General features: G+C 41.2%; 1 protein-coding gene across 2 annotated transcripts in view; it reads left to right on the top strand.

Moving 5' to 3' along the window:
- The window catches only part of sema6a (sema domain, transmembrane domain (TM), and cytoplasmic domain, (semaphorin) 6A), a 110,408-nt gene that overhangs the window by 75,617 nt on the left and 16,265 nt on the right, over nucleotides 1-18,526 (top strand). For both annotated transcript variants that reach the window (XM_079251930.1, XM_079251929.1), the window contains 8 exons: nucleotides 703-834; nucleotides 2,669-2,824; nucleotides 5,521-5,694; nucleotides 7,260-7,400; nucleotides 7,501-7,578; nucleotides 11,801-11,859; nucleotides 12,709-12,729; nucleotides 15,661-15,840. In XM_079251930.1, coding sequence (XP_079108056.1) covers nucleotides 703-834; nucleotides 2,669-2,824; nucleotides 5,521-5,694; nucleotides 7,260-7,400; nucleotides 7,501-7,578; nucleotides 11,801-11,859; nucleotides 12,709-12,729; nucleotides 15,661-15,840 — 941 coding nt within the window. The remainder of the gene's footprint in view (nucleotides 1-702; nucleotides 835-2,668; nucleotides 2,825-5,520; nucleotides 5,695-7,259; nucleotides 7,401-7,500; nucleotides 7,579-11,800; nucleotides 11,860-12,708; nucleotides 12,730-15,660; nucleotides 15,841-18,526) is intronic.

The raw sequence follows: 18,526 nt of genomic DNA, 5'->3' as shown, positions 1-18,526 counted from the left end.
CTCTGACCTTGCTATCTATAATACTACCCTTGTGTATTCTGTCCCCCTCATGTCTACATGATGAGTTTAACCCATGATGCAACAGCAGGGAAATCCTGCCTGCCGAGAAAGAGAAAAGCATTTCTCCAAACAGTTCTTACTTTTTACTTTTGAATGCAGTTGCATACAAAACAGAGAAATGACTCAGTAATCAGCTATGCATTGATGCCACACAGAGAACGACGTCTGTGGACTTGCTGCTATCACATGATCGGTATTTTTGTTCCCCTGAAAATGAAGGGCAGTAACAAGATAATCTGTTGTCCATATTTGGAGCCCGATTGTGGACTTGTGATGAACTTTAATGCCACGAGGTTTTTGGGGAAACCCAGCAAGGGAGGAATGTGTTTCCTCACGATACACAACACGCACAGATATTTCAACAGAAACGTTACTATGTGCAATAATAATACGGTAAAATATTCATTCCATTCATTCAGTAAAATTGTTATTAAAAAAAGAATAATTGCTTTGTTTAGAATAATTGATACTGTTAACGTTTAAAACATGCAAGTTATAAAAGAAGTCATCATTAGGAGGTGTAACTGTTGTAAAAAAGGATTATAAATCATGTTTCTGTCTCTTGATGAGAGTCCTCCTTTGAAATGTTAGGTCAACAGGATTGTTTATGCAGTATTTCTGTGTGGTTTCGTGTCTTGGCAGTATTCCAGGTTCGGCAGTGTGTGCCTATGACATGGCAGAGGTGGCCAAGACGTTCACAGGCCGTTTCAAAGAGCAGAAATCCCCAGATTCCACCTGGACGCCATTTCCTGAGGAGAGGGTTCCCAAGCCAAGGTACATATGCAGATCATTTGTACAAACAAACACATTAAATCCACACGTCTCTCTCTTCTTGTCTTTATTCTCACTCATAGCCCCACTTTTTTTTTTCAGTAAGAGATTTAACATCCTCCATCACGTTGAGCAGTCACACTCACATACATGCCATCTTTTTTCAAACTTGCACCCATTACCGCACCACTTCTCCACATGTAGTTGCATAAGCATCGACAAATGAAGCATGACATCATTTTACAGATGGCGGGCTAATTCCACAACCTGATCAATCTCCTATCTATTGCTCTCTAATTAGTGGGCTAAGAACTGCTCTTCTTTCCTCAAGTAAAAAAAAAAAACAAACAGATTTACTACAGAGATCTGGGACATGATAGTTGTAAGTGGTATCTCTGTGTGTATGTGTGCGTTTGTGTGTGTATTCCTGTATATCCTAAGGTTGTGATACTGCACCAGTAGAGATGCCGTACTGTACTCATCTCATGCATTGCGTCACTGCGTGCATATTTGTAAGTTTCAATTTTGTTTTTCAATTAGAAGGTAATGACTTGTTTATGAGCAACAACATCCTGATATACCTGCTGTTAATCTTGCTGTAATTGATGGGATTGATTTTATTTCCAGCCTCTAATGTGTTCAGACCTTTTTATCTGCAAGCAGGCAGACGGAGACTTGTAACAATGCCACCAAGGTCTGGTCCTGCACCAGACTGTTCCTCCATGTGTTAGACTCTCATGCTGAATCATTTGCAGATTTTTGTATTTAAGAAATGTCTGTTTCTGTTCATGCTGTCCTTATGCACAAACCCAACATACTGACAAGCAGCGACTGAGGGTCAACTTTATGTCAGAAAGAGTTAACTCACACTTGTCTTGGATAATAATAGAAACTTCAGTTGTGGAAAAGAATGTTTTATAATCAATTTTTTCATCAAAAGTTGATCCAGTGGAGCTTGATGTTGTCTTAAAAGAGCAAGTTTTTAAAAGAACTAAAAGAAATTACTTTTTTTTTAATAAAGTTTCTTTCAGTTCTGTTACACAAACAATAACAATATGCGTGGGATGCACATAAAGGCTTTTCTTGGCTACACATCACTGCATCAGAGAACTATAATCTTTTCTTTAGAAACTAAGAGCATGCATGTATGTGTAATTTAAGGTTTGATTTTTACACACTGACAGTGTCAGGCACAAAGTGGCAAGCTGGCTAATATTTCTGGGTCAACCAGTCAATTATGTGGTGTGAAGGGGTATCAAAGACCACGCTGTAAAAAGGTTTTACAAGCTCTTGGAAGTGACATGTCTGCACAGGGGATTTGCTATCAAAAGAAGCTTCTCTTTTACAAGGAACTCACCAGCTCACTGTTAAAGGATGAGATAGGTAGAATGTGACACTGCCTTATCCTGAGTCTGGACGAACGAAGACATCAAGTCCTCCGATTGGACCAAAACATTTTAGTATGAAAGTTCAGTCATGGGAGGGTTGTACAGTGGCATTTCTGTGTGGAGCCTGCACGTTCTCCGTGGTTACCCCGGCTTCTTCCCACCATCCAAGACATGTGTATTAGGCTAATTGGCTCTAATTAGGAGTGAGTGTGAGCGAGAATGGTGGTTTATTTCTTTGCATTGGCCCTGGGATTGACTGGCGACCTCGCCTTATGATGCTGGGATAGGCTCCAGCTTCCCCGTGACCCTCACTCTTATTCATTTTAAGGATCTCAACCTTACTTTCCTTTACTGGCTTCTAATAATATGATTTTCTTTTTGTACTTTTCCCCCCAAATTTTCCTCCTCCTCCTCCTCCTTTCTTTCCCCTTCCTTCCCTCCATCTGAAGACCTGGCAGCTGTGCCGGCACGCCATCCATGGAGCGATACAAGGTATCCAACGAGTTCCCCGATGACACACTCAACTTCATCAAGATGCATCCTCTGATGGATGAGGCTGTGCCCTCCATCGCCAACAGGCCCTGGTTTCTTAAGACCATGGTGCGGTAAGTATTTCACAATTCAAAAGCCATCTTTATCAGAGGTTTGGGAAGTTTTTCAGCCCTGGATGATAGTTATTTGAAGTGCAGCTCAAAGAGTCAGACTTATTGAAAGAAACCACAAACCAGACACCTATTTTTGTAGGAGTGGAGGAAACACAATTCACACCTTCTAATCTTACTCCCTGACTGACTGTGTAGTGATGCCGCGAAGACATAGTGAACAAATTGAATAGTGCTTAATGCTTATCTTTATGCCCTGTTCCTGAAGAACGCGTATAAAACCTTACTTTCTTCAGCTCTTGGTAACAATGTGCTGTGAGGGTATTTTAAGGAGAATATACTGGAGTTAAAAAAAAAAAAAAATCTGCTTTAGATGAGTAGCTGGCTTTTCTTGTAAGTTTCTGAAATGAAACCCATTTCCCAAAAGCCACTGCACCGTGGCTGATGTTGTTTGATCATGAAGCTGGCTTTTACTTACACTACACACAGACATTTACCCCAGCCTCTGGGGGGGATGTGACAGCACATTGCGATCTCGTCGGCAAGGCAAAGCAAGCGAGAGTGCATTTGCTGAAAAGTTAAAAATCCCCTTCTAACTTTGGACCTGGGTTTTAATTGCATCTGCTCAGGATTTCATGTTGGAACAGCTTGCCTGATCCTTGAAAAGCCTCAGTGGAGGTAGCATCACTTTATGTGCATCATATCATATCTTGCTGCTACTTTCATTGCGTCTGACCTACATTTCTGTGCTGTATTTGTTCGAAAATAAGCAGCTTTTCACCAACTGTTCATTAGTGTGATTCGACTTTATCATAAATGAGCGTTCCTGTCTTAACCAGCAATCAAACGCTTTCAACTGAAGTGAACCATCACCTCAGTCAGCAGAGCTTTACATGTAGATACGTTGTTAAAAGTGTTATACAAGCTCAGAAAGCATCACAAAGGAATGTAGGGTGGAGGAGGATGTTGTCATGGTTTCAAAGTGGATTACTGTTCCTGAGCTGAAGTCAACTGTAAATGACATCAGTAATAGGGTTTGATCCTTGCTGCATCCCAGAGAGGACACCCCAAAAGAAAGCACAAGCTTTTTTCCTCAAAATGAAAACGCTTTTTTGTCTCAGGACTTGCTGTGCTACAGCAGGGACCTCAGCTGATTGGACACAATCAGTCACTTGAAGGGGAGATGCGCACTGAAGATTCTCCCTCTTGTGATTTTTATTATCTTGAATTGGAAAGACAATGAGTGTCTTACTGGTTGTATTATTTCGATGAGATCACATTTCACTGACAGAGTCCTTGGAGCTCCTGTTATGAGTGAATATATCAAACCCTATTAGACCTTTTCATTGTTGTTACTCTTTGCCGACTTACTACAGGGCATTTAAGGCTCTACTTTAAGAAAACAGAAGCAGTAAAAAGTATTTGTGTGTCCTTTTTTTTTTTTTAAATGGTGTCATGGTGCAAAAGTAAATTATTATTATGTCTATAAAAACATTTCTCTTTTATGTTCCCAGTTTTACCTTTTACCCCTTTTCATTTGTATAATGCTCAGTAAACATAAATGAGGGTAATAGAGAACTTCCGAGATGTCCGGATAAGCTCTCTTCTCTAATCTTTAAATCCCATCTTCTTCTATTAACCCCTAAAGCCCCAAGCCTTTTTTTATAAACTCCCATCCGAAAACATTTTCAAATCCAATCAGTAATGGCTCGACAACATTTAACCCATCCTGAACAGCCTCGGGCCCCGTTGATAAGGAACATTTAGAAGAATTCTGAGCTATAAGGCTCCTTTTCCTTATCATTCAGTCATAGAAAAATGTAGAACAAAATTTCCCATTTAACCTGACTGACAAATAAGAGTGCCTTGTAACAATAAATCAGAAACACCAGTGCTTTGTTATTCACTACTTGGCCAATGGAAATGTCATGTATTTTTAGTCATGCTAAGTCCTCATGTTTGCAAAGCTATGACAACGGTTAATGTTGGCAGATTAGACAATTCCAGGACAAGAGACTCCAGAGTGAACGAGGTCAACACACTATGAAAACATTAATATGATAAACAACGATGCAGACTTTTGTCACTTTTTGATCCATTTAACTATTTCTTAACTCGTAAACAGAGTGATAAACATCTGCATATGCAGCGCAGTGAAATCAGACGGTATAAGTAGCCTGGAGAGGTGTTTCATAAAACCTGAGAGCCCGTCCAAATCTCACTGATTGGCAGCTGTCTAATTAGTGAATGTCTCCGTGGTGAGTTGGAAGTTTTGTGAGATCAGCAGCTGTCAATCAGAAAATTAGTTTGTGCTTGTCATCCTTTGCGAGAAATATTTTTTTCACAAACCTCCTTTCCAATCTGATAAACAAAATTAATGAGATTGAGACGAGCAGTTAGTAAAATAATGAGTCCCCTGCTGTTCTGTTGTCTACTTAAGACATTTGAAATAAAGCATGTTAATTTACTGATCAGCTGTTTAATTATCATCCAGGTAGTGGCATTCAATCCAAAAGGTACTGGACTGGTGTTTTAACATTTCACTGATCCCTGATAACCTTGGTAGTGATGTGCGTCACCATCTGTAGCTTTTCTAAAGAGCTGGCATGCTTTTTTTGTTGGTAGACAAACAGACCAAGTAATGAATTGATAGGATTTTATCCAATCCAATAAATTGATTGTTTTATTCCTCCTTCCAGGTATCGTCTGACACGCATCGTGGTTGACAATAAGGCAGGTCCCCACAAGAACCACACAGTGGTGTTTCTGGGATCAGAGAAAGGCATCATCCTCAAATTCTTGGCCAAGATGAACAACGGCTTCCTTAATGACAGCCTGTTCCTCGAAGAGCTCAGCGTCTACAACCCTGAGAAGTACGTAGATCTGGGTTCATGAGAGTTTATTAGAGGAAAACATGGATACAACTGCTACAAACAAAAGAGAAAGCCAGTTACTACATGTATGTGTGCGTGTTATCGAGAGAGAATGCGCTCAATTTGGTTTTTTCAGTATCTATCAACTCTGCCAGCCTACCAGCTCCTTCACCACCAGTCAGTCCCCCTGACCCAAGCTGTGTAGTGAAGCCAGCCAACCAGATGGCTACTCTATCATTTAAAAGAGTTTTATCAGGTTACACTGTGCCCAACCACAGCTACTAAATTAGAGACATATACACTAAGGCTGTGGAGAGCGTAGCAGTGCGGTTCCCAACCACAGAAGAGCCCAGCTTCTCCAAGATGTTGGCTGATTAAAGAAAACACACACACACACACATTGAGGTCTGTGTTTGTCTTCAGAGCCAGCCTGGGATAGCTTGCTAAGACATTGCATGTCTGCTGGTTTGTGTAGAGGCTGTTTGGAATGAGTTTGTGTCCATGAACTTGATGCAGAGGGTTGAATTGAGCATTGTTGTTCATTTGGAGCAAAAGAAAGAAGAAAAAAAAAATGAGCCAGAGCGCTGTCCTGCCAAAGCTTCTTTTTAGTTGGGAGGTAATGGATAATAGGAAATGAATGGCTGAAAAAAACATGCAGGAGAAAAACAGGAGAAAAATATTTGTGAAGCCCAAAAATAATAATAATAAAAAAAATCTATGAGAGAAAAGCAAAGAAGAAGGAGGTCTTAATAGGAGCCTACAAGGTTTTGTTATCTAATATGTTAGATAACAAACTCGCCATATGTAGGGGATGAAGGGCAGCGCCCTCTCCTCTCTCCTCTCCCCTTGCTCGACCTCCTTCTTGCCTCTTCCCTGTATGTCCCTCTTTGTTCTCTCTCGCTCCTGTTGGCTGGGGTTGAGCATTTGTCGGCTGCCGGCCATCTGGCTTCGGTCTTGTACAGTAAGTGACTTTGCTTCCCAGCCTGCCCGACTGGATCAGCGAAGGCCCGATTGTTGTGCATTACCCAGTGTAGATGGACTCTAAGCCCTAATTGAGAGCATTAATGCAGGACCGGAGCTCTGTGAAGGGGAGATTAAATCCCAGGAGCTGGATGGCAGGATAGAGAGAGGAGTAGAGGGAGAGAAGGGATAGAAAGATGCTTGACACACCCAAGAGGGATTAGAGTGTGTTCCTGTGGGGATGTGGAGACAAAGACGACTAACAGGGATGGAGGAGTGGTCAAGTGTGGGGGGAGAGGAGGGTTTGAGTTAGAGTTAGTGGATTTTACAGTTAAGTGCTACTGACTGCTCACAGTGTCCATCTGTCTGTTTATCTTTTGTATCTGTATCACCCCTTTCTTTATCTCCCACTCTTTTCCTGACCTTGCGCACACTCGTCCAGCATTATCTGTGATCTTGTTGACCTCACATTTTATCTGTCTATCATGTCTCCACCCTTTTATTTCTAAGTGAACTCTTCATTTAGTTGCTGTCATTTGTTCCTCTAATCATGACATAACTGGAAGGAAAGTAGTTATATTCCAGGTTTGACCCTCTTCCTATAGGTGCAGTATAGATGGTGTGGAAGACAAGCGCATCATTGGTATACAGATAGACAGCAAGAGCCATGCTTTGTGGGTGGCTTTCACCTCCTGCGTGGTCAAAGTGCCGCTGTCTCGCTGTGAAAGACATGGACGTTGCAAGAAGTAAGTTTGAAGATAGCATATTAAATTGCCATTTCTTTTCAGTTTTATTCTAACAGTTGCAAACCGTGTTCTTATATTGTGCTGTATGATTGCCCCTCAGGTCCTGTATAGCCTCCAGGGACCCATATTGCGGCTGGGTGTCAGAAGGTGCCTGCAGACAGGTGGTTGGCAACACCAAGTAAGTAAATCCAAGTGCAATCATATGAGGGCTGCTAAGTAGGAGGAAGCCTTGAGGGCTGCAAATTTTGGTACAAAGAAAAACATTATGAAAGATGTTTATTTGGAATTTTATTGACGATACTAAATCACTTTTGCACAATACCGCACATAACAGCAAACAGCAGCTAAGGCTCATGGGAATTATTTTGATGCAGACCATCATTTTCACCCTCTTGAAACTTGTGGACTTGGTTGAATTTAACTAGTTAAAGCATTTTTTTTGTAATATCTGGTGCAATGCACCTCTCTATATTTCTGATTTTATACTGTGCAAGTAAAGTTACCTCCAGCTGATGTGGTTGTTGGAAGGATGAATGGAAGGAAAGTGTTGTTTGCCCCAAGCTTGGCCTTGGGTATGCAGTGCTGAGGAAAGTTTGATGGCCACAGCAGCTATAATTTTGTGGCTGCAGCTTTGACATAGAACCAGATTATGCTTTCTGGACAAACAGCATATGGAGTTTTGTGGTGGGAAAAACATTTTACAGATGAAGTCATAACAAAGGGACCACTGCTCCAATAGCTCTCTGATGATGAATGAATTTGATCCTCCTGCTGCAAAGTGATTGGTCAGGCATGGCATTGCACCAAGTGCACCACATAAAACTTGCATAGCAAAAACACAGATGCTCCCCATCCTATTATTATTCTCCAAAGCTGTTGCGGTGGACAGTTCTGATTGAGTTTCCACTTTGGAGCAGGAGCCGACACAGAGGCTTTAGGAAAGCAGATGACCTCGCCTCTTTATTGTACAATATTTTTAAGTGGGAGAGATGGGGGATTTGCTTTAGTTGGATCGACAGAGAGCTATTAAAAATATTAGCAAGGATGAATAGAAGTGGGGCGAAATAAGGGATAGGAGAGGTTTGCTTATCCAAACAAGTCCTCTTGACGTGTCTTCCTTGCAATCCTCCTACATGTCTTCCTACCTGAGTATGTCCATCCCTGTGTATGCATCTATTTTTGTCCATTATTTCCTCCATCTTTCCTCTGACATACTCTTCCTCTCTTGCAAGCCTCCCCTCCTTTCTTCTTCCATCTGGCACCCATGCTAGCGTGCCAGCTTTCCCATGTGGAGTTATGCCTCTTATACCTACTGCCTATTAACAGCTTGCACTCTGGTCTCCTGCAATATGGTTTCCCCCTCCCTTCATGAATATAATTGCATATGATTCTGATTGGTTGTTATTTTGTAAGATAGATAAACAGCTGCGTTGCTGTAATCATCATATCAGATGAGAACACCCCGATAAAATGTTCACATATGCTAGCTTGTGACCTGATGAGGCCCCATTCCATTTTAAATGAAAACCAGGAATCAAAATAAATCGGCAGCTTTGGGGATAGATTTGCATATTTACTTCGTACTGAATGTACAGTATATTCCCTGCCTCCAGTTCACTTTTGATATGCATAGTTAGTGCTATTATGCCTGACCTGCATTTCAGCAACTAAGTCCCCTGTGCAACTTCATATCTCACTTAATAATCACGGGATGCACGATAATATTTAAAAAAAGGCTTTTTTTGACTGCCTCTAGTTATGTCTGTCGCAGCAAAAAAAAAAAAATCCAGATTTAAGTATGCATTATGTGGTTGCAGTGGGATCTTAACCCTGAGCTTGACCGCCTGTAGTGTCACATTTAAACACACTGCGCTTCTGTTGCTACTTTGCAGCCACTATAATGTTGACCCCTTTAACTGAGGGTTCACACTGTGGTTCATTCAGTCTTCATAGTACGTGCCAAGAAAGACCCAGACGCTACAACTGTAGTGTGAATGCTCATTGTTAATTCATCTCCAGGCCAGTGGGATTTCAAACTTGCATTCTTCATTCCAGTGTCTGTAGTTTTATTATCAACCTATAGCGGCAATCATGACGATAAGGGTGGTCTTAATCTTTTTATAAAACAAAAAAGTAACAGAATTTAATGGCAGGTTGGAACATGGTAATAAGTTGATGTCTGTGAGAAAACATTTAGTAGACACCAGGAGTGGTTTGATTATAGGTTCAATTTTGCAACTCGGCGTCTACTTTGTGATCATGACCATATATGGCATACAAATCAGATAATCAGATTAACTGAACCCCCGCATATGAAAACAGTTTGCTGCTCTTGTTTTTAAGTTGTGTTTTTGCAAGACTATATCAAATCACCATCACTGCCCCCTCCCAAGTAAAAAGATTTGCCTACTGGAGGAAAAGCTGACTTCTAAGTGCAAGAAATTTTTCAATCATGACCAATATATAAATCGGTGTAAAACTTACAAAGAAGGATGATGGTTATAGAGCATCCATATGAATCTCAGTCTGTTTTCCCCACCATGAGTTGACAAAGTTAGTGTTTATAGTTTTATTTGTTGGTGGTGTTAATATGGATGAGAACTGACGCAAAGAAGTGACTTTGACTTTCTTCTGACATAAATAAAATAGAACAGGAGCAAAGTTGTTGTTTAGCTTCCAAAATTCTCCATTTCTTGAGAAGTCCATGTTTTCATCCTGATAAAGGCAAAAATTATGGGTGATAGTGTTTAAGAAAATCATTAGTTTTTATACTATAATTGTCACGAATGAAAGGTGAGGAAGATGAGAGGCGATAGAAGGCAGAGGAGGAGAATTGAGGTGGGAGGAAGACTGTAAAATGCTTTCATGCATGACTGTGATTCTGGTTGACAGTTGGTCTGCTCTGTTTCAACGATCTCCTTACAGCTTGCTTGGTGGTCTTTCAGGGAGAAAACAGGTTTCAGTGCAGACTGTGTCAGAAAATAACATCTCCAAAACTATCTCTGTGTCATATGATGGCCCTCAAGCATGGTTACGCCCCACTGCTTTGCTCTTGGTCCATGTGATTGTAACTATAAACGTGTCTGTACCAAAGCTTTACAAAGTCAGATAGTGGGTATAAGGAGAAAAAGAAAGTACAAAGTAATGTTCTCAAGAAAAGACTTGCTTTTTTCTTCTTGCCAAGACTTAGATGAAAAAAACTGAAAGTACTGAAATGAAAATGGCTATCAGATAGGATGTGATCAACCCCTGAGCTATTCACTTTGCTTCAGAACTCATTCATGTTTATGTATTGCGTAAAGAAAGGGTGAACGTGCACTGAGTGAAGTGCAGGGTAAACTGTTCTATCTGTGTTTTCATGGAGTTGAAATCATTTCAAAAGGACGACATAAAGGTGTGCCCTGTTGGAATGAATCTAGTAGACATCAAGAAGTCACCCATCTCAGACAAATTGCCTGACGTCATTTAGAGTTATGGCTGTCCAAAGTGTGTCTTCATCCTTGTGAGTCTGTGTGTAACTTTGCCCAACATGCTTTTAAATTTCTCTCTAATCAGCCTGATTTAGACATAACATTGGTCACTCTGTAGGTGCAACTTCTGGATGAGCCTAAAAACTCCAAATTCCATTCTTACCTTAAAGATATTATAAACCCACACCCTCATAGCTACTGCTCAGCTCTGCCTCCTCAGTAAAATCAATGCCACGACACTTTCTCTGACAGCTTGACAGATCTAACCTCCACCCAAGTCTGCAGCTGGAAAAAGAAGCTGCTGTATGGATATCTTCTTGGGCACCTTCCTGGGACTGAACTTGGATGCCATTTCCCTTCTTCATTCTCCTGTGTTGTGTGCCCTATCCCTAAACATCTGCAATTTTAACATACATTCTGTGTGAAAACCTCTTTGCACATTTTCCAGCCTGCTTTCTAATAAACAGGTTGTCTGTAATTTGTTCAGCACACAAGTATGCTGTGGCAGTAACATGAGCTATTGGCTAGCCAAAGCAAATTGGCTAGCAGCTAACTGGCTGCTAGCTTGCTAGCTTCACATCTAATTCACTTTTTTTTAGCCACATCTTTTTTTTGTGGAAGTCAAACATAACATAGATCCATTTTTATTGACTATTCTGGCAACAAATTCTGTATTAGGTATGGATTTACTTGACTGCATACATTATGCAGAACTACTGATTTTAGGTCTTCAGGGTACCTGCTAGGTGTACTTTGATTTCAGTCCAGCATAGGACTTTCTGTGGCTTGCCCTGTGTTGCTAAGATATGCTGAGTTTCATGGTGTTTTTGTAGTAGCTTTCCCACAGATTTGTTACTTTGCTAGGTGTGGCAAGCCTGCATGGCCTGGCCTGTTTTCCGCTGCTGACCATGATGTCTCTGTTCCCTGCAGATCAGCCTTTGAGCAGGACGTGGAGCATGGTAACACAGATGGCCTGGGAGACTGCCAAAGTAAGCAGGCCCTCTTCACTCTTATCTTTCTTCCTCTCTTCCATACCCCCCACAACCACTCTCTGTTAACTCTGCCTCCCTCTTCTTTCAGCTCTTCGTTTCCTTATTCGCAGCCGTCACCTTTTTCTCTCCCGTCTGTTCTGCCTTACAATTCTCTCTTTCAGTCTCATCCATCCATCTGTCCCTTTCGGCTCTTGTCCTCTTCTGTCCAGTTTCCCCCATTTTTGTGGTCCGCTTGTCAATGGAGTGTTGTGTCCCATTGGGCAAAGACTGGGTTCCGTCTTGCAAAACGCCTCAGATACACAAACATTCAGCAGGAGACAAGGGAGAGATTTTGTCTGTGAGAAGTCACAAGGCTCATTTTGAAACCCAAAACAAGCCAAAGCTCCGAGTTGAGTGAGCCTCACGTCTAAAGTCTCTTTCACTCTTTAAATTTGGAGATAGTACATCTGATCTTTTTGTGTTCAGAGTAGCTGTTTTTAATTTTTTTTTATGCGATTTTTAAATGCGATGCCCTCTTGATATTCTACTGAGCTGCTCAGTTTGCTGAAGAAACTTCAAAACAATTTGACTTTAGATCACTGATTAATCAGCGTAAATAAAACCCGTGAATTTTTCTTTTTACTTTAATCTACATGTTTAGTCAAGGGAACCCAGCATGTTGGCCCTTCATCAGCTATAGAGGCCATATAGATTCCCCGTCTGATTAGAAGTGAGGAGAATATCGAGCAGCTAGTCAATTTTAAATTACTTTAAAAGTCACGGCTTCTCATCATGTTAAAGCATATAAACTCCCTTCACTGCACGCCATAACACGTTTCCCTTCATTTCTTTTCTTTTTTCTTTCAGATACATTTGTGGCACTGAATGGTAAGTATGCTGCATGTGCAACATAAAAAAAACAACAAAACATAAAAGCTGCATCACATTTGAAATATTTACTTCAACCACACCTCTTCATCTACTTAGTCAGCTATCCCCTCTCAAGGAAATGAAAACTCCTCCCACACATATAAAGAGAGATTATTAATGAGACAAGGTTTTAACTGAATTGATTTCGTTCTTTCTTTTTGATAGACATCCCTTCGGGTTATGAAGGTAATGAAAGAAATGAAAGTCGGTCACTTTCACCACTCATAGTCTTCCTCCTCATTTAGCCCTTTGGTGTTTAGAATAAAGGCTGTAGAGATAGAAAGTAGAATTGAATATCTGTCATGTTGATTCTGATTTAGTTAGTTTTATTATACTGTTCCCACTTTCTTGTTCCCACCTCACCATCCTTTTTTATCCTCTGTGCGGTAGCATTGATTAGCCATGACCTTTGCTTTGTTAATTGGATGGATCTGGTTGATGGTGCTTTAAAGCTTTAATAGTGAGGAAATGCCTTACTGTGTGCATTAAATAGGACATGTGCTAAGAGGACGAGATAAGAAGTTGGTTTGTCTAGAGTCTGTTTATTTGAACCAAATAAACAAACTCATGCTCATTTTCAGAAGAACAACTGTAAACATGCACAAAACAAGTCAAGTCTCAAGGTAAAAAAATACACACATATAGCCTTTTATTAGGTCTCTAAATGACATGGGTGGTTGGTACATTCATGATAAACAGATGTAATTGGCCTAAAGCGATGCCACTCTTATCCATAACACCCACACCTATCCACTTTTCCCTTTATCTAATCTGAGGGTGCATTAGCTTGTTTTTTTTTTTTCTTTTTTCGGTGAATCTTTCTCCTCTCTCTCGTACACGCACATGCAGTGCCTCGCAGCTGCCAGATCAAAACGGTCAGATCCATACAGAATGACAAGAATAGATATTTTGAAGTCTCTCCAGAAAGCCAGCTCACTCACCCCCCGTGGCTGTACCCCCCCCACTGTGATTCTTCCTCGTTTTGGAGATCCAGGGTCATCGAAAAAGCATCTGTGTTGGTGTTCCCCCCTGTTGTGCTGAATATGCTCTCACTAGCTTGGCTATGTGTTTTCGAGCACACATACAGACTGAAACAGGCAACACCCAGTTAGCAGCCCCCCCCAACAAAGTCTCAGCCATTCCCTGGGACTTTCTGTTATGTTGTTGGTGTGGTTGATATGGATTTTAAGATAAATACTTGACCTTTCTCCGTTTTCCTCTCTTACTCCAGACCAGACATCCGTGCCTTTCTTTTAATCTGTAGAGAGAGAGGGATGTGCATCCATTGGCAGTTTAGAGTTTTTTTTCTCCCCCCTTATCCACAGAGGAGCACTGAGGCTCCGAGCTCTCTGTATGTGTGTCATCCGCCTGAATTGCACTTCCCCTGGCGGTGGGGGAATGAATTATAAAATAGGCCTGTCACACTAATCTCTCAGCCTTGGGCCAATAGTTAAATAAATCATTTTAATGATTGCCACGCCACACAGAAGAGGAGTAGGCTTTGGGTGGTGTTGTGTATGGGTGTCTACTATGCAGAGCCTACCAGCAATGTTGCCCCATCTACAAACACAAGCATAAACACATATTGAACAAGCACGTGCACATCCCCAAATAGATACACTCGCATGCTGTCACCTCCTCCGTGGAGAGAGCTTGTCAAAATGGTAACTGGTTGTTGAGCTCCACAAGAGGTTGTAGATAAAAGTGTTGTCACACTCCATATTGGGAATGCAATTCTTTTTAAAGAAGTGATTAAAAAAATATCATATTAAATATAATATATAGCTTTGGCAAAAAGTATATAGGGTGGCTTAACTGTAGGATGTGGGATAGTAATGTGATTGTCATGGTTAAAAAATAAACATCCAAACAAAGCTTATGTGCAAAATCTGCTTCTGAAAGAAAATGTGAAACGAAGTAAGGCGGATGAGGAATGGTGCCTCTCTGAGCAATCTGCAGATGTAGACAGACAGGAGATGTGCATGATCCATTACCCACAAATTAAGAAATGGCAGCGCATTAATTCAAGAGTGAAATCTCTTTTTTATTTACTTTGCAGAATGTTACAGAAAGCATATTTTCCCTGAACTCAGGATGTCTTCAACAAATTGCAAGTTTTGTGTGACATGTGGTCCAATTCACTAATGACACTACAGAAACATAATGATAATGAGGAAGAGCAGCAACCTTTAATAACTGATATGATAAAACCTCAGATTGTTTAAGATATATCAGCATATAAAAAGAAAATTATTTACAGATAATCAAGAAATGATAGAAATTGTTATTATTTTTCTCTTTGTTGTCCATGTTCTTTCGCTTTAACACTTGAAGTAGTTGTCATACTGAATGTTGCTGCAAAATTTAGGTTGCAACGCTACTCAAAAAAGACAGCGGGGAGAACATGAATATAGTTATAAGCACTTTGTAGTTTCAGAAAAGTTCTAAGCGTAGTTCTTAACAAGAGCACTGGGAAGAAAGTTTGTCTTTTGTCCTCGTAGATAGGCACCCTGTAGTTCGTGCGGAGAGATAGAGTTGTATGCTAACAGGCCCAAAAGAGCTTTGACATGTCAGTCAGAACTGGAGGAGGAGGAGTGAGAAAGATGAAGATGCACAGAGTGACAGAAAAGGGACAGATCTTGGAAACACCCACACTCGCACACATATTTGCTAATGAGTTGCTGACGGTCACACGGGACACACCTTGTTAGCTCACGCAGCCCTGCAGCTGGCGTGGTGTGTGTTTGTGTGTATAGCTGTGTTTTTTAGAAGTGAAATCGTTGTGAATGCGTATGTGTGTATGCGCATCCCAGCTGGCCCGTGCTTTCAGCCACTAAAGCCTGTCGCTCGCTGCTGTGAGCGTAAGTTAACCTGTGCTGTGTCCGGCAGGCCGCCATCACCACCACCATCACCATACCCTCTCACTTCCCACCTCAGCCCTCCCTGAGGCCGCGGAGGGCCCCCTGGGGCGGGGCCGCATGGTGGAGCGGAAGGACCTCCCCATGAGTTCAGACAAAGGGGAAGACCCCTACGTGGCTGTGCCCTCTCAGACTCAACCCGAAGCCAATGGTAAGCCTTGGGACGCAATGGCAACAGTCAGTTTGGTCCTTTGTCACCTGTGGCAAGGGAGCTGGGGGGGGGTTGAAGTAATTGAGATTTACGACTGCCTAGCCGCTTCCAGCTGACGAAGTGTAGAAATGGTGGATGCTCTCTCTCTCTAGGGGGCAAATTGCCTCTTACTTTGCATGTAAAACCTCCACAGAAACGTATGCAAACACGGCTCAGTGACATAAACGTGTAGGCACACACACACACAGTCAGCGCTTATTAGGATGCACACAATGTTTGCACACACACGCACACACAAGTTGTTGGATGGATTTATCATCCATGGACTATAATGTCCCACAGGAGATGTAATATCCAGACCATTACACTCTAAAAAGGGAGATGGCAATGTATTTATTTTCTCCAGAAGATGGCCCAGTCCCCGGGTCTGTCATGTTTGGTGACACAGTGACATGACATTGAACGCCCTTTTCTCATGTGTTAACAACCTGCCTAATGCTGTGCTGCCTCAAGGACGGCTCACTGGATAAATGAGTCAGAGCGAAAAAGATAGAAGGGGAGGGGACAAGCGGGACATTACACATAGGAGGGGGGAGGATAAAGGTCTTTGCAGTGCTGCCAATTCATTATATCAAAACAGGCAGACCTATAATACAACTCATTAAAATAGCATGCAGCATGCCCCTGCTTCACTATATAACATGTGCAATCGGAAGCAGCCTCATCATTGTTGTGTGGAGACGATGATAAAGTAATAATGGATATTCATTTGCTTTCCTTTTATCAACATGCAGCTGTATGTAAAGATAAAAAGAAAGCGATTTAAAGAAAGTTTGTGTTTCATAAAAAAAAAGGATTTATCTCATCTCTAGCCAACTGGGAAATAAACACAACTGTAGGGAGAACACAGATGATTTTTCTTTTTTTTTTTCCATGCTTGAAAAAGTCTGTGAAGAATTGAAGCGTTGACTCAAAAGACTGAAAAGATTCCACCCGTGCAAAACAAATACAATGAAAAAAAAAGGTTCATAGATGCTTGGTGACGCGTCTCAGATGTAAAGTTTTCACATAAACCAGGGCTAGATAAAATCAGTTTGTCTCTTTCGTTCAAACACCCATATAAAGCGTCATGTTGCTTCAGTCTTCCACAATGTATATTTCAGTACCTCCTGTCTGTGAAACGAACAGAGGCACAGCGGTGACTGCAACACGTCAGCTGGAAGCAGCAAGGCACCAGTGGGTAGATCCAAGCACAATGGTGGCAGAGACTTTAGACAGCATGCCTACAGCCAGCATCACAACATGCTGTCACCCCCCTTAATTGCTTTTACCTGAGCAGGTGGATCATTACTTATTATATGCTGATGTAAACGCTTAAAAATCTCTCAAAAAAAGTGTTTTATGAGATGTTTATCGTTGCTTTACGGAGGAGGATTGTGGGTGTTTAATGCTCAGGTAACTGCAACAAGGCTTCATATTTCAATTGATGCTTTCTGCTTTATTATTATTATTACTATTATTTTATGGGTCACTTTTGCAGCTTGTTTCACTGTTTATCAGTTCAATTTCAACTTTAGCTTTTCTCTTTCCTTTTTTCTCTGTAAATCAGCTCTGATTACATTGTTCTTATTATTATTTCTTGTAAGCAGTGTCTGATATTTTGCATGGCTTGGTTTGAGTGTGTCTTTATTTTTATTTCTTTATTTTTGCTATTTATATATTTGCCTTTTTCCTGTGTTGATTGCTTTGATGGTATTAAGCACAGTTTTGCCTCCATGCAGCTTAATGATTTTTTAGCATGGCAAATTGAGCACCACAGCCAACAGTACTCATTTCCCGCTCCACCCATCCTGTCTCCTCTTCCTTCCTGCCGCCCCTTCGTATTTACTGGCTTCAGGTGTCAACTGTACTGTGAAAACTTAACAAACTGTGTGTGTACGTGGTAGGCAAATGGAAAAATATATGTATTAGAAATTATTATGGAATTTAGAACCAAGTAAGTAGGACAGCTTACCTGCATTTCAATAACAAATAAAGTCATTGAGCTGATTTAACAGTATTAAAGCAAATAAAATCAATCTCAAGTCGATGCTTGAGGAGAAAAGATGTGATGTGATCTCATATCCAAAGTTGTTTGCCTGTAATCATTTAAAAGAAATTAAGATTACCATCTTTTTTCATTTGCAACTGAAACATAGTAGTGTCTTATCTGTTAATGAATATTACAGTGATGCCAATATGTATTAGCTCAACACCAGCAGTGTAATTAGAAGTGCTGCAAAGTGAAGAGTCTTTTCAAACACACTGATGATATTAAGCATCCAACTGCATCCCTGTCTGGATTCCAGTGTAAACAGGTGGTTGCTTGTATTTCACAGTACATTTGAGCTTGGTGTTTATCTGTGTGGGTCTCATCTGTCTGCTATAATTTCACCTACTCCTTCAGTACACCTCTCCCTTCCTTCTCCTCCCATGGCTCACCCTGCCCCCCCAAGACCACCAGCAGCCACGCCTCTTTCCACCATCTGCTGCCATTGTGATCAGTCTCCCTTCCACAGGACCTCTCATCTGACTAGGATGGCATGTTCCAAGGCTATACCTTACCTGGTGCAAATGAATTCCTGAACCAATTTATAGAGCCTCCAACCCTTATGTACCCTCCCCCCTCTCTTCCTCCTTCATCTCT

Source organism: Telmatherina bonti (genome assembly GCF_933228915.1).
Source record: "Telmatherina bonti genome assembly, chromosome: 13".
Lineage (NCBI taxonomy): Eukaryota > Metazoa > Chordata > Actinopteri > Atheriniformes > Telmatherinidae > Telmatherina > Telmatherina bonti.
This window is presented reverse-complemented; position numbering and strand designations above follow the sequence as displayed.